The sequence below is a fragment of the Vombatus ursinus genome, unplaced genomic scaffold (genome assembly GCF_900497805.2).
Source record: "Vombatus ursinus unplaced genomic scaffold, bare-nosed wombat genome assembly UNPS02014825.1, whole genome shotgun sequence".
NCBI lineage: Eukaryota > Metazoa > Chordata > Mammalia > Diprotodontia > Vombatidae > Vombatus > Vombatus ursinus.
Window position 1 is genome coordinate 550,741 of NW_020954603.1, and position 15,549 is coordinate 566,289.

A 15,549-nucleotide genomic window follows, 5' to 3' on the forward strand; every position below is an offset into this window, starting at 1 on the left:
TCTCTGTGTTTGGAAGAGTGTCTACTTGAACACCCTGTTTATGTGAGATAATTTCCCCTCACCTCCCTTTCCCTTTCTCTTTCCCCACCAGTGGATTCCTCTCTTCTCCTCTTCTCTTTTCTTTCCATTCATTTCTTAGAATCATCAAGACATAACAGAAGCATTCCAAGGCCTCCTGCTCTGACCCTGATGGTGATGGGGCGGGGGAGGGGGGCACATGAATCGTCTTCTCATTTGAACATAAGCAGTTTATGCTTGTTTCATTCTTTATCGTTCATTCTGTTTATCTTTTTTTGGTCTCTCCTCGCTACTGGTTTTGAGTAGTCCGGAAGAGAGGTGATGAGGGGCTGAGCTAGGGTCAAGGCCATGGCAGCAGAGGGGAGAGCAGAGATCAGAGATGCTGTGGAGCCTTGGAGTTGGCGAGAATTAGCTGCTAATTGGATACTGGGTGAGGGAGAGAGCTTGAAGCAACACAGATCAGTGGGGAAAGGAAAGAGAAGGGAAAGGAATAAACATTTATACAGCTCCTACTATGTGCCAGCACTGTGAGAGTCACTTTACAAATATCTTAATCAGTCCTCACAACAACCCTGGGAGATAGGCACTGTTATTACCCCCATTTTACAATTGAGGAAACTAAGACAGAGAGGTTGAGTGACTTGTACAGGGTCACCCAGCTAGGAAGTGTATGAGGCTGGGTTTGGACTCAGGTCTTCCTGACTCCAGGCCCAGGAAATCTATCCACTGTACCACCTCGCTGTCTTTGGAACAAGCCCTGGCCCTGGATTCAGAGTTGTCCAGGACTTGGGCAGCTAAGGGACCCAGTTGATAGAGTGTTATTTGAATGTCATCCTTTCTCTGTAGCTCTGGTCTTTTTAATCAGGAATGCTTGGAAGTCTTCTATTTCCTTTTTCCCTTGTACGATTTGAGTAAATTAATCTTGGCTGTAAGTGTATATCCTTTACCTTCTGTAAAAATACTGTATTCCCAGCTCTCCACTACCTTAGGATGGTGGCTACTAAATAGCGTGTGATCCTCGCATACCGTGTGAGTCACCGGTGGCTCCTCACTACTTGAATTGCTACTTGCATTATTTTTTATTTGACCTGAAATCTTGAAATCTCTGGATTTTTGTCTGTAATGTTTTCTGGAAGTTTTTATTTTCAGGAGGTGCCAAGTAGATTATTTCTATTTACATATTACTCTCTGGTTCTAAGAGATCTAGGCTGTTTTCTTGCAAGATTTCTTGAAATACGATGTCTAGCTCATGATGAAACATGCTCTCCACTTCTAGATAGAGAGTTGATGGACTCAGAATACACATTGAAGCATATTTTCTTTTCTCTCTCTTTTTCTTTCTTTCTTTCTTTCTTTTTTTTTGGTGTAGCTAATGTGGGAATTGTTTTTTTTTGTTACCATACACATTTGTAATGGGTTTTGCTTTTCATGCCGTGGAAATGGGTGGGGAAGGGAGAGAGGGAAGGGAGAGAATTCAGAACTGAAAGTAAAATAAATTGAATTTAAAAACAAAATAAGAAATTAAGAAAAAATATGTCGGGGCTCCCATTTTGGTCATGGCTTTTAGGTAGTGAGGTAATCCTTAAATTTTTTTCTCCTACCTTTTTTCTATGTCATTTGTTTTTGCTGTGATATACTTTACTTTTTCTTCTATTTTTGTTTTTTTGTCTTTTGATTTTAATATTTCTTGTTTCTTGGAGTCATTGGCTTCAGTTTGGTATGTTCTGATTTTTGGGGAATTTGTTGCTTGGGCAATATTTTATATCCCTCGTGCAAGTTAATTCCTTAATTCTTTCTTCCATAGCTCTTATTTCTTATCCAATTTTTTTTTCTATAGCACTCTTATTTCATTTATTTAAAACAAACAAACAAAAAACCTTCTCTGAGCAATTCTAATTGAGATTGTGCCCAAGTTGTGTTTTTCTTTGGGGCTTTGATGGTAAATGTTTTGGCTTCATTCTCTTCTTCTAGGTTTGTGTCTTGAGTGTCTCTGTCACCTTGATAGATTTTTATGGGAGGGGTCCTTCTTTTGTTTGTTCATTCTTCCAACCGACACCCTGACTTCAGACTTAATGTTGATACTGGACTGCACTCACTTCTGGAAGAAGGTCTAGGCTTTTTTTGCTGCTACCCTTGGGGTACTGAGTGTTGTGTTATCCCATGATTCCAGGGACAGCTCAGGCTGGGGACTTGACAACTTGCAGTGCTCCCAAGGTGGTCTGATCACTGTGCCTCTGGTCAGAGCGCCAGTAGACAGACTGCTGCTGGCCTGGTTATCAGCCAATGGGAAGCTCTGCTGGTTCAGAACTGCCGGCTCCCCTTGGGCCTGGGAGTCTGACTCTGATTCTTCTTCTTCAGGAGGCTCCAGGGTGGGCTAGAAGCTAGAACTGAGAGCCTGCTCTGTTCTGGGTTCTGAGCTACAGCCTGGCTATTTGCTTCTGAACCGGCTCCTTTCTGGGTGCACAGCGTAGGGCCTTACCCTAGAGCAGAACTGCCCCGCCCCAGGTCCAGGTTTCCTCCTCAATCTGCCCTTTCCTTGGCCAGTACCCCAGTATAGGTCTGGGACCTCCTCTTTACCTGGAGTGCAGCCTCTTCCTTAAGCCTGGAGTACCCGCAGACTGCTCTGTCACCTTATGCTGACACCTGGGCTGCAAAAGTGACTCGGCATGATTTTTTGGTTCTTGAATTTTCCCGTTAGGATTTGTGCCAGGATATTTCTTAAGTGTGTTTGGAGGCGTTCTGGTGGGGGAGCTGACTGTACTGCTTCCTGTTCCACCTCTCGGATTTTTGTCTTTGTGTCTCTACCCCTAAAACGGTGCTTGTGCAGTAGTGTTGAATGTTAACATCTCGCAAGAGGGGGACCCCAAGGCCTTCCTGAGCAGCTGCTTGTCTCCTGGGCAGCCTCCAGTATTGGCAAGTTTTCCCTGAGGTCAGGCTTCTCTGTTACTGGTCACCATATGCAGTCAGTCAGCCTAGCCAGCTGCTTTCTTTTCTCTCACCATTCAGGAGTATGGGGCTGGGCTCAGCCAGGCTGTGTTCACAGGTCCATGGCCCCCGAGGCGGAAGCAGTGGCTGCCCCAGGATTTGGGGTGCGGCTCGGCTCGAGTGGAGGCCTGAAGGGCCTCTGAGACCCAGGCTGAATTGATAATCCTGGGAATCAAGTACTTGGCTCCCAACAATCCTGGCTTATTATCCCCATTTTATGGAGGAGGAAATTGAGGAGCAGAAAGAGAGGTTAATGAAGCAAGTGGCCTTTCAGTCTCTTCCAGTCAAGCCAGCAGTATTTATTGAGTGCCTGCTGTGTGCCAGGCTGTGTGCCTGCTGTGTTTAGTGCTGGGAGCATGGCTCTCTCCACCCTGTCATGGGCCCTGCCCCCCTAGTGTCAGCTGTAGACAAGTGCAGACCAGACCTGAGCCAGGGTCACCCAGAGTGCCCCACCTGGCAGGCGGGGGCCCACCAGGGATGGCAGGGCAGGTGCCAGGCAGAGGGCTGGAAGCTGCCGATCAGTGGTTGCTCCACACACTTTCTCTGTGCTGATTTCCCCAAAGACAGTAGTTCTGCCTGACTTTGCGGAAGGCCTGTGACTTTAAGAGCTCCGCCCCTCCCTGCAGGGCAGGCACACAGTCTGCAAATGGTTTGTCTGCTGTGGCAGCTGGCAGCAGCCTGGGGAGGTTCACAAAGACACAGACAGATGGAAGGGAGCAGGCTCCAGGAGCGGGACTGGGAGAGGAGGCGGCAGTAGCAGCGGCGCCGGGCGGCATCCTCAGCCCTCACAATGAAAGCCCTCCCTGGCCGGTCCCCACGCTCTGGATTGCCAGAAATGTTGGCCTGATCGAGACATCTCTAGGAGCTAAAGCCCCTTGTTTACAGGGACACCCTGCCTGAGCTTTGGGGAAGCCCCCTCCCCTGGACCTCTGGCCCCAAGGTGGGGAGGAGGAGGAAGAAGAAGAAGGGGCAGAGAGGCTGGGACACCTTCTGTCCCTGGCCAGCCCTGACCAGACCCTTAGAGCTGGGCTTGTCTCTCTTTGAAGGGTGGGTGTGGGTGTATGGGGGGCGTGGCTTGGTGGATGGCTCGTGTTCGTGTTCCGAAGAACAATGATGAGGGAGTGGAACCAGATCTCTGGCCGGCTGCTGAGACTCCCGGAGAGCAGATCCAGCCTGGCCGGCTGCCTTTCTGACCCGCTGCTGGGACCTCAGTGATGACCGTCAGCCTGGGGGCTTCTTCATGGCTGCACGATTGGAATTCTCTCCCGAGGAGCCCTCTCGCTTTGGAATTTAGCTCATCCACTTGGGACTGGCCTTGAAGGGGACCCAAGACATTTCTCAACTTGGTCCAAGTCCCAGCCTGGAGAGGGGCAGCTGATGTCTGAAGAAAACTCGAAACCATGGATGCCTCGGAAAGCCTCAGAGACCCAATTTCTCAGGCTGGTGGAAGGGGAAAGGCTTCCTTACCAGGGGTGGCAGGAGTGACTGACTGAATTGTGGCATGCTCAGAACTCACACTCCACATGACCTCAGGGACCAGGGGCTCCTCTACTGGGCTCAGGCCAACTGCCTCTGAAGATGGCTGAGATGAGAGCAGACTTGGAATAGAGAAACAAAAGAGTGGGCTGCCGCCTTGCATGGAAGGATTCTGCCTGCCTCGATTTGCTCAGTCCGGAGAACTCACGGGGACCATCCTTTTTACCCATGGATGGATGTGACCAGGGCTGTACTCTGGCTTTGGGAAGGTGGGCTTCCGTGACAGGGGGATGAGTCTTGCTTCGGAGGTGAGAAGTGGGTGGGAGAGTCTGAGGTGCTTTGTGGCCCCAGGAAAGGGACTCTGGCCCATCATTGTCGGATTGTATTTCCATTTGGGGGCATTTCATTAGTTTGGGGCCCCTCCTCCTGATATTAACCATGTCAATGGTATAGGGAGAAAATACTCAGAAGAGAAAAGTTTGGCCAGGTCTGCCAGCCCTTGGGATGTGACTGAGCCATATTCGTAAGGGGAGGGATTTGGCTGTGAGCTGAGTACTGGACAGACAGACAGCAGTGAGGAGTGGCCCTGGGAGGCTCGAGGTGGCCCCAATTTGCAGGATGGATGACTCCAGTATTCTGCGGAGGAGAGGGCTGCAGGTGAGTAGAAGAAAGGTGTTCTGGAAAACTTAGAGGAAATGGGAAGGCACAGATGGGTGATGAGTCAACATTTCTTTTATTCTGTGGTGGTGACTTGAAATTTGCAGACTTCTTTAAGGAGGGCATTCTACGCTGTTGAACTAAACAGGCCGGGACCCAAGTTATTATTCTAGACTGCTTCCGATACTGCCGTGGCCAGGCCATTTCTAAGTGTGACCATCCCCTCTGCTTTCTCCCTGCCTTTCAGTCCGATCTGTGGGACGTTCTCTCCTCGTCCTTCCTTTTGCCTTTTCTTCCATAAGAAAAAGGCTCCTCCATATATTTCTGTTGTGGAGGTCAGATATTTGTGAACGTTGTTTTACAGACCATGTGTTCTGAGGCATTGAGTTCTCATATGGCTGAGACTGAGGGCCCATGGCTGGGTTGGGTTCTCTTCCTCTGACCTCAGGATCACCAGCAAAGCTGATGCTGCCTTCTCGTTAGGCCACCACACATTCCCCTGTGCCCTGGAGCCTCAGTTCTGCTGTTTACCAACATCTCAATCTAAGACTTGCTGGAGAGCATTTCAGTAGGGCACGTATCTCAAATCTGCAGAATTGTCAGACATTCTTCAGGTCTCTGTTTCCTTACCATTTGTTCTTTTCTTACTCATTTTTTCTTTCTAATCCAGTAAATGTTTATTATGTACTTAGTATAGGGTTGGCCCTAGGTTATAGAAACATAAGGAAGAACTGTAAGCTCTTTGTGCTCAGGGAGCTTATATTCTACTGGGGCTGGTGAGGGGAGGAGTAGAGCACTCTCCAGTACTTTGGTGATTTTTATACAATTTGAGCCTAAGATTCTGCCATAGTTTTTAGGAACAAGTCCAGTTCTTCCAGGCACTCATAGCCCTGAGCTCTGACTGCCGGCAGCATCTGGAATCATATTTGGCTCACATTTCCTTGCGGGCACTTTTCTTGTCCTGTTGACACAGGTTTCAAGAGTTAAGGGCATATAATTTTGAATCACAATGAATGCCCTTTTTCAGTCTGTCCCATACTATATTTAGATTCATGAGGCCCCCAGGAATGGGGAATTCACCCCCTTCCCAAGGAGTAAGTGGTTAACTCTCTTTGTTAGTAAGTCCTTTATGTTAAGCTTGAATTGCTCTGTTCTCCCTTCTGGGGTCCAGTGGAACAAGGCTAATTCCCTTTTCTCCCATGACAGCCCTGCAGGTATGCAAAGGTAGGTATCCTGTCTTCTCTGGCTTCAGCATCTCCAGCTCCTTGCGCTGGCCCTTCCCTGGCATGCTCAGGGTTCTCATGTGAACATCCTGGATTCCTGCAATGGTGGAGATCAGGGTCAGTGGGATTCTGTCATGGTTTGGAGGCACTCTTGGGCTCCCCAAGGTGCTGGGAGCTGGAGAGGGTGCTTTGGTGGGCTTTGCTCCCAAGGTGCCTGTTGGCTGTGGTCAAGCTCTGTCTCCCTGGGCACTGTGGATGTTCTGAATTCATGAGCTTCCTGGAACCCTGTTCTTCTGAGGGCTCAGAGCTCCCTTTTCAGGCACAATGAACAGCCTTTCTCTCACATTCACACATAACTGTAGCAGCAGTGCTGCTTTCTCTGTAGGATTGCTGGTGGCCAGGGTTAGAAGGCTCTGCCACTCCCCTTATGCAGCCTTCAGTGGCTGCCTTCCCCACCTAAGTGCTCAGGAGCCTCCCTATAAGCCCTGATGGGGTCAGTGTCTGGCTCAAGGCCTGAGGGTTTAAAGGTCTTTCTCCTGCCACCATTGGCTCCTCTAAGTTTGTGGGATGCTTCAACATACTCTGGGAACCCCACATATAAGGATGATTCTCCTTTCAGGGTACAGTGACTTGGACAAACTAGAAGCAGCTTCATGCCCTTGCACTTTCCCCACTCATCTTTGATTTCATTCTACCCTGATCCTCTCGGCCTGGAGGTTGCCTCCTTTTTGGTCCATTTTCTGCTACTGTGGCCCAGGCCTTGCTGGGCAGGAACTCTGATCCTTCATGGATCTGAGTCTTGCCACAGGTAATCCTCAGAGAAGGCTTTTCCTTGTCTTCAAGGAAAGGGGCCCTCATCTGGTCAGCCTGGGACCTTCAGCCCCCTCCACTGATAGTCTTCCTATTAGAGTAGCCCTACCATTTACAATTAGGAAAAGTTCAATTAGGTGAAATCCTCGTTACTCAATGCTGATGTTTAACCAGTGTCTGACTAAAAGTCAAACAGGAGTAAAAAGTACGTGGAAAGATGACAAGTCCCAGTCAGTGCATAGGTAGAAAAGGACCTTTGGAGGAGCTGGAGTTGGGCCACTCTCAACCCGGGCTCCTGTACTTCTCACACCCTCATCTCTGGCTCTGGGATCCTGAAGAAATGAGAGATCTTCAGTTATCCGGGGCAAGGCTGAAGGACAGGATGTGGACACACACACATTTTCAGCTCTGTAAACAAGCAGAGCTTTCCTATTATCCTGGAAATTCAAGCCATCCCTCTACCTCGATGACCAGCACCCTGGACAGAGCCAGACGAGGTCTCATTGCTGGCAGGCTGTGTCTTCTCTCTGGGCTGTGCCACCTAGGGCTGTGTGTGTGTGTGTGTGTGTGTGTGTGTGTATGTGTGTGTGTAGGGCAGGCAAGTCCTTTCTGAGACCATGCCCTGGGGACTCCCTGGGTCTTTCCCCTGGTCCCTGCAAGCTTCTTGACCATGTAAGGGTCCTGTCTTCAGCAGGCCCTGCTTAGGAGCATCAGAGCTTGCCAGGCCCTTGGAGGTCAATCAGTCCAAGCCTTCGACCAGGCTTTGTGGTTTTTCCTTAGTGGTTCCCATGCTCCTTCAGCTCCTTCAGCTGTCCGTTCTCTCTTTGAGCTGGTACCTTTGGTCTGCCCTCCACATTCCCTGGCATCCTCTTAGCTTCTGGCAGGACTGCTGTCATCATCTGTCCCTTCTTAGCAGCTCTTCTGCAGAGCCTGTCTCTGGGGCTTTCCTACCTTCTTTTAGAAAGCTCTCGCTATACCTCCCCTGGCTGTGTGCCCCTTGCTGCTGCTGCCTTCTTTCTCCTCAACCCCCATAGGGAGGCCCTGGTTTCCCCCCGAGTCTTCTGGTGAACTGTGGCACAAGTCAGAGCAGTGACAGCTGACCTCGACTCTATGCCTGAGGCCTTTCTGGCACTCCCACTCTCAGCCTTCTGTGGGATGCTGTGACTTGCCCAGCTGTTGGATGAAGTGTTGTTTGTGCCGCCAGCCTTGGTGTCCCACTGTTGCTACGGGAACAGCCACCGCCTAGGTCCCACGGGAAATCCTGTTAGGACTTGTGGGAAGTGGGGGAGAATGGGCTTCTTTCCAAACCTTTTCCTTTTGGTTCGGAGATGTCTTACTCTGGAGTCTTCCCTTGAGGGCCACGGGTGAGGTATGTCTGCGTGGACATTCCTGGGATTGTGGCTCTGGCTGGCACAGTACCCCTGTCTGGGCTTTTGGACCTTCAGCTTGTAGGAACAGCTATGACCTTCCAGTTTCTTCACCTCCATAGGTTCCCTTGTACGTTCTCCTAACAAACGGTGAGAGCTGTTCCAAAGTGGGGTGGGTTGCTTCTGGAAGTGGTGAACTCCTCCTTACCCCAGGTCCCCGAGCAGAGGCTGAGTCAGCATTGGTGGGGAGGGAGGCTTCTTGTCAAAGTGATGTTTGGACTTGGCGACTTCTAAGGTTCCTTCCTTTCACTCGAGCAGGAACAAGGGCAAAATGTTTGAGTTTCAGAGGGTTTGCTGTACGAGCATTGAAGTTGCCAGAACAGTCAGAGTAAAGAGAGGGAGCTTGATTGACCAAGCGCGTGATTGTGACGACCTATCATCAGCAAATCCAGAAGTAAGACACACTTGGGGGTGCACACCCCATCAGAGTGTGTGTGTGTGTGTGTGTTTACACATGCATGTCTGGTGCTGATATAAACTGCCGAGGCCACAGAGAAGGGCTTGGATTGTCCATGTGATGCGGAGTCTGTACGTTGGTCTTAGATCTTCATTAGCTGCAGAATGGTTTTGCCAGGCTGGCCACACAACGATTTAGGCCTGCTTTTAGTTCAAGGCGCTTTCCTGCCTGTCCTAGGCTACAGTCCAGACTGTCCCAGTCCAGGAGGACAATGCCTTAGGGAGGGCCTCAGCCTCAGCTGCTGCTGCTGCTGCTGCTTCCCGAGACACCCTGGGCCAGGCCTGTTGGCTCATCCACAAATGGAAGGAAGATGATGGAAGAGTCTGAGTGTTGCTGGAAAGGTCCCCAGGGGGATGGAAGTTTTGCCTTTGGGGGTTGCAGGAAAAGTTGTGACAGTCGCTAGTGAAGGTAGACCTCTGGGGTCATCTGATGGGAATATGGGTCAGCTGGAAGAAGGGCTGTAGGTGGTGGCAACTTTGGCCTTCTCAGCCCTCTCCGCCATGTTCAGGCAGGCCTTCTCAGGGCTCTCCTGGCCTTGTTTGTGACATCAGCTCCACTTGCGCAGGTCCTTATCACCTCTCACTTAGACTGTTGCAACACTCAGCCAACCCGTCTTCCTGAGCCTCTTTCCTCCTCTCGCGCCAGATTAGTCCTTATGAATCACTGCTTTGATCATGGCCCTGGCCAAGCCCAAAAGCACCCATGGCTTCCCCTTGCTCGAGGCTTTTACTCCTTGGCTTGACATTCAGGGCTCTGTAAGATAGAGCCCACACTATACTTTAAAGTGTCATGAGCCACTGCCCCCTTGAACTTCTAGGCTTCCTTACCTTTGTCTTTTTTTTTTTTTTTTTGGGTGAGGCAGTTGGGGTTAAGTGACTTGCCCAGGTTCACACAGCTCTTACATTTGTTCTCGACATTCTGTCCTCCTCCACCTTCCTTCTCTCTTTTGCAGGCCTCTCCATCCTTCAGCACCCAGGTCAACTGCCACCTCCTCTGAGAAGCTATTCCTGTTAACTCCCAGCAGGAAGTGATCTTTGAGCCAGTGGGGGTGGGGGAAGAAGAGAGAATGTTGGACTTGGAGTCAGGACAGGCCTGGATTTGAATTCCGACTAGCTGTGTGGTTCTCATTTCAATCTCTTCTAAGCTTGGATAGTATTTTATCTGTGGGATGGCTCATCCCTTGATATTATACTTCCCAGTCACTGACAGTAGCCCTAAGAGTTGCATGTGTAATTGTCTCCGTTTACTAGGTTAAGTGACTTGCCCAAGGTCACAGGGCTGCTAGAAAGTGCTGGGGTTGGTGCCTTCTGGCTAGGATCTTTTTCCTGGGCCAGGCTGTCTGTTCCCTTCTCATGGATGGGACCATCTTCTCGTGTAGTTGGTCAACAGGTGTTGATGAGGCCCCTATCATATACAGGACTCTGTGCTAGGCACTCTGTAAGCATGCAGTGATGGGGCCTGCCCTCAGAGAGCTTGCTTTCTTGGTGGTGGTGGTGGTGGTGAGTCACAACACCTGCACGGTATTGGGAAGAGGGAGAAGACAGTAAGAACTGGGTGGCCCAAGGAAGCCTTCAGTGAAACTTCTTCCCAGGTAGAGGTGTATGGGAAATGGCTTCACTGAAGATGTGGACTTGAGAGATGACGGGATGTTGAATTCTGGGAAGGCTGGTCATTTAATTTGGCTTTTGTGTGAAGGGGAGTCACATCGTCAATTCTCAGCACTGGGTCAGAATCATAACAGATGCTCAGGAAATCCTTGTTGATCGTTGAGGGCCCTGAGTGCCAGGTGAAAGATCTTAGGGAGCCATGGAATGACCTCATCAGATCTGTGCCTTGGGAGGGCTCTTGGGCGGTTGGGTGAGGAGCAGGGTAGATGTGTACACTTGGTTGATAAGTACACTTGCATTTCTCGAATCAAGAGTGATTTAGAGCATTTTTTCATATGACTATAGATGGCTTTAATTTCTTCCTCCAACAGGCATTTGTTAAGCAGCTGCTATGTGCCAGTCCCTGTGCTAAGTGCAGAACAGAATCACTATTCCCCTGTTGGCTGTCAAGGCCATGGTGCCACCAGGGTTGCCTTGTGGCTGCTGGGACCTGGGCTCCCTTATCTGGGGCAGTGGTCAGCAGCAGTGGGAGGTAGCTATTCTTGCCCCTAACAAGGGCATTCTCTGCCTTGTCATAAAAACTGGACAGAGGTCAGAATTGGGTAAACACGGCTTTTCTGTACCATTCTTCACCCAATCCTGGCTCTCCAATTTCCTTCTCTCTTTGTCCCATCCTCCTTCCAGCTGAACCTGAGCCTTTCTTGCCAGATGGACAGAGGGAGCCACGTCTCAGTGCGCTGCCGTGTCTGTTCTCTTTCCATCGATTCTGAGATCTGGCTGGTGTTGGCAGCTTATCTCACCCTGGTGTTTCTGTGGTCTGGGTCTTCTTTTCTCCTTTGCTTCCCCCACCCCCTTAGCCCAAAGAGGACCTTGGGAAATTCAGAGGATGGGAGTGTTTTAGACTTCCTCTGTTCCCTTCGGCTTCCTAGCAGTGTCTCCAGAACAGCTGATGGCAATGTCTGCATTGGGAGCCAAGGACAGATGGGTGAGATGGCATGAACTATAGCTTTATAAGAAGCTCAGCAATAAAAAGCTGCACTGGACCTCTGGGGAGGACTCCAGCTGGAAGACTTCTTGGAGCTGTGAGTCACCCCTTTTCCACAGGTGGTCTCTCAGCCTGAGACCATCTTCTTCTGGGCTTTATGTGTGTACATGGAAGAGAGTGGCCCAGACTTTGTCCAGGGTGGAGAGGTGGGGGTGGTATACTAATTGTCCTTGTTCTACCACCTCAGTTAAATACTCCTTGCTGAAACCTTTTAAGTCTAGGTAGCTAATTGATATCAATTGATAGTCATTGTGGAAGCACACCAGTAGGGGCTTGTTCGCTTTGCCAGTAGAAAGACTGCCTGAGCTGCTCAGGGCCAAGCCCAGAGCGGTGAGAGGATCCTAACTGTGTTGGGAACTGGGTTTTCTCATCCTGCAGATTTTCTGATCGCGAGCAACAGCAGACGGTGATACTTCTGTCCAAGTGGCTTTAGGCAGGCGCTTGTGGAGGAGGAGCCTCCACCCCCCTCCTCCATCCCTGTTCCCCCACTGCCCACAGGGGGCTGGAGGAAGCTTTGCTGCGGGCACTCAGGATGTTGGGGAGAAGCCACTTTGTGAGGTCAGGTGGGCTTTGCATAGCCTGGACAACCTCTGGGTCTTCTTGAAGCCCCAAGGAAGACTCCAGATCTCCTCCTGAGTCATTGGATTGTCAGTTCTGGTCCTCCTCAGCAGGCTGGGGACAGGACTTGGCGGTGCGCGGGGCTTTCCGTGGGCTGCCACATGGACAGTCTCCTTTCTCGCCTGAGTTAGCAAGATTGTGCAAGGGTGCAGGCACGCCTTGCCTGCTGAATAGGGAGTGATTCCTCTGCCTTTCCTGGCCACCGGCGAGGAGGGCCACAGGCACTTTAGAAAGACAACTGGAACTCGCTTGATGTGTACCCTTGGCCACCAGTGGTGGCAGCTGTTTGGAATGGGATAGCCCAGAACTGTCCAGTGGGCCAACCTGCATCTGAACTCGAGGCAACCCAGGCCTCTTTGGCCAGTTCTGGTCTTTCCTGTCCATTGGACTGTAGGCTGCCCCCTGGGGCCAAGCAGGAGAAGACTCATCCGTCTCCACACTTGGACACTGCCCCCCCCCACCCCAATCAGGCTTCTTTCATTCAGGGCAAAACATCACTGAGTTTTTTTTAAACTCATTTGCATTTGCCGTGATTAGTCTTGCCCCCTGTAGCCAAACCAAGCAGGTCAGAATCCTCTTCTGCATGACTCCATTTCAGATAGTTGAACCCAGCTCTCCAGTCCCTCTTGAATCCTTCAGATAATCGATGACCAGACCTTCTTGCTGTGTGGTCACATTCTTTTCTGGGATGTGGCCTCCAGACAGATGCAATCCTCCCGGGCAGAGGGCACGATCCAGCCCCTTGTGGGTGCTGTGCCTCTCAAGTGTGCCCTAGGCCGGGCAGGCTTCCCCGCTCCAGGACGAGCTGGCCTTTTGGGCCTGGTGGCCTCTACAGCCCTCAAGTATGAACTTGGTATGAGCTTGAACTGTGCTTTAACTGTGACTCTTCTGCCAGTACTGGCAAAACAGAGGTTTTAAACCCAAGTTGTAGGACTTTAATCTTTAGATTATTTCTATCACTTTACCTTTTGAGAATCTTTTGTATTTTAATTGTATTACAGCCCAGTATAAGGAGTCAGTGTGAGCTTTGTGGGCCTGGGCAGGTCCACAGATTTAGAGCAGGCTATCAGGTTCAACTTCCTCCTTTTATAGCTGGGGAAACTGAGGCTCAGGAGGTGCAGTGCCTTGCCCTCTGATCCTCACTTTCCCCCTCTGTAAAATGATAACTGTATCTCAGCTCTCCTGGCCCTTGTAAAGCTCCTATGAGGTCGGGCCCTGGAGTGCTTCGCAAATGTTCCAGTGAGTGGGACTGTCCCTTAGCCTGACCCTTCCTGAGCTCCAGTCTGAGCACATAGGGCCCAAACAACGCCTGCTCTGTCCTGCCTGGGCACTGAGTTTTACTGTAGCAGTTAGTGAGAGATACTGGCCACTTGATATGTTTAGAGAAGGGGCCTGAGGAATTTGAAGTTGTCTTGTTCCCAGGAAGGGAAAGGGGCCTTAATGCTGGAAGGGAAATATCCCTTTGGGACCCAGCCTGGGGGTGACATTGGGAATGGTGCAGCTGGAGGTCCATAGAAGGAAGGAAATAGCTGGAACTTTTCTTGCCCAGCAAGAGCACAAGAAGTTCCCTAAGCCTAACAGCTTCAAAGCTGTGAATAAGCCGTGTGGAGAGGACTCTAGTTAAGGTAGAAGCTTTGTGGGAAGCACTCACGGCTGGCTGGGAGCATCTTCGCTGGGCCCACAGTGAAATTGATCTTCCTGGGGCTGGCTGGCTTCTTATGTTCAGGAAATGAAGTTTTAAGGTGGAGAAAGACAAAGAATGAAATGTCTGTCTGTGGAGAATGAAATGCCTGTCTGTGGAGAAGAGCTTTCGCTCCTTTGGGAGGACTGCAGCATAGCACTTGGTTCTCCTAAATCATTAAGAGAAAACCAGATGACCTGGACACATGGTAGAGGCTAAGCAGTACTCTAGGGGAAATGGCCTCCTGTTTCTGGTGTCTCAGGATGAGACTTCAGGCCTCACCCAGGCCAGTCGGTGGCCTCAGGCTCCAAGAAGCTCCATCACCTTGGGGGCCACCCCCAGGATGGCCAGCTAAGTGCTAGTTGTCTGTGTGCCAGCCCTTGGAGGGGGTGTGTGCTTTAAAAAGTTTTTTCCATTTATCATTTTGCTCTTTTTGTTTTGTAATAGAAACAGGAGATTTTAAATGTCAACTCTCAAATACTTTAAAACATTTTCTGTTTTCCGTCTTACTTGTTTAAATTTAATGTGCCCTTCATTGGCAAAGCTTCACTTGGACTATTGGGAATATTCAAAGAAGTTCTCGGTGGGGGTTCACTCCCATCCTCTGAATTTCCCAAGGTCCTCTTTGGGCTAAGTGGGTGGGGGAAGCAAAGGAGAAAAGAAGACCCAGACCACAGAAACACCAGGGTGAGATAAGCTGCCAACACCAGCCAGATCTCAGAATCGATGGAAAGAGAACAGGGGCAGGGGGAGGAGGGGCAGGGGGAGGAGGAGGGGTCCTTTCACCACTTGTAGTTGGTAACCCCTCTGCAACTGATGAAAAATCCATCCCCTGTGGCTTGTGTCCCCCTCCCTCCCCCACACCATGGTGACCCTCTGCAGAGGTATCATAGGAGCTCCTGCAGGATGGGGACATTGCGCAGAGTAGGCACTGGTTGGGGTTTGTTGATTGAGTGCATCGAGGTCCAGCTGGTCCTTGAGTGGCTGTGCAGTTTGTACTCCAGCCTTGTCCAGTTCTCTAAGGCCTGCTGGATAGAGTTGGCCCTCTTCTAGGATAACTCTGTAGACCTCAATGTCATTCTGCATCATGATGAGGCATAGGATAGAACTGGGCAGACCCCCAGGAGGTCAGAGATGGAAGGAAGGTGCCTCAGACATCTAGGCTGGTCCACACCTGTGCAGGAAGCCTCTCGGTGGCATCCCCAGCAGACGGCTGTCTCAGTCACAAAGTCACTGAACACTGATGTTTGACGTTAGTATGTGCTAAGAGCTGCAGATTAAAAGAAGGGTGAAAGACAGTCCCTCCTACCCCCTTCTCTCCGCTCCGTGCCCCCCAGGAACTCACAGTCTGATGGAGGAGACAACATGCAAAAAAATATGTACAGATAAGCTAGACAGGATAAACTGCAAGTAATCAACAGAGAGAGGGTCATAGCATTAGGGGGGAATCAGGAGAGGCTTCCTGGAGAAGGTGGGATTTTAGCTGGGACCTGAAGGAAGCCAGAGGAGGAGATGAGGAGGTAGGGCATTCCGGACTTGGGCCAT

The 15,549-nt window shown here is 50.4% G+C and overlaps 1 protein-coding gene across 10 annotated transcripts in view; it reads left to right on the forward strand.

Annotated features, from left to right (window-relative positions):
* The window catches only part of MAST2 (microtubule associated serine/threonine kinase 2), a 139,720-nt gene that overhangs the window by 26,828 nt on the left and 97,343 nt on the right, over positions 1-15,549 (forward strand). For 2 of the 10 annotated variants that reach the window (XM_027838197.1, XM_027838198.1), the window contains exon 1: positions 5,080-5,136. The exons of the other annotated variants lie outside the window; for them this stretch is intronic. In XM_027838197.1, coding sequence (XP_027693998.1) covers positions 5,098-5,136 — 39 coding nt within the window. In that variant the 5' untranslated portion in view covers positions 5,080-5,097. Of the gene's footprint in view, positions 1-5,079; positions 5,137-15,549 lie in introns of those variants that run through there. 10 annotated transcript variants of the gene reach the window in all.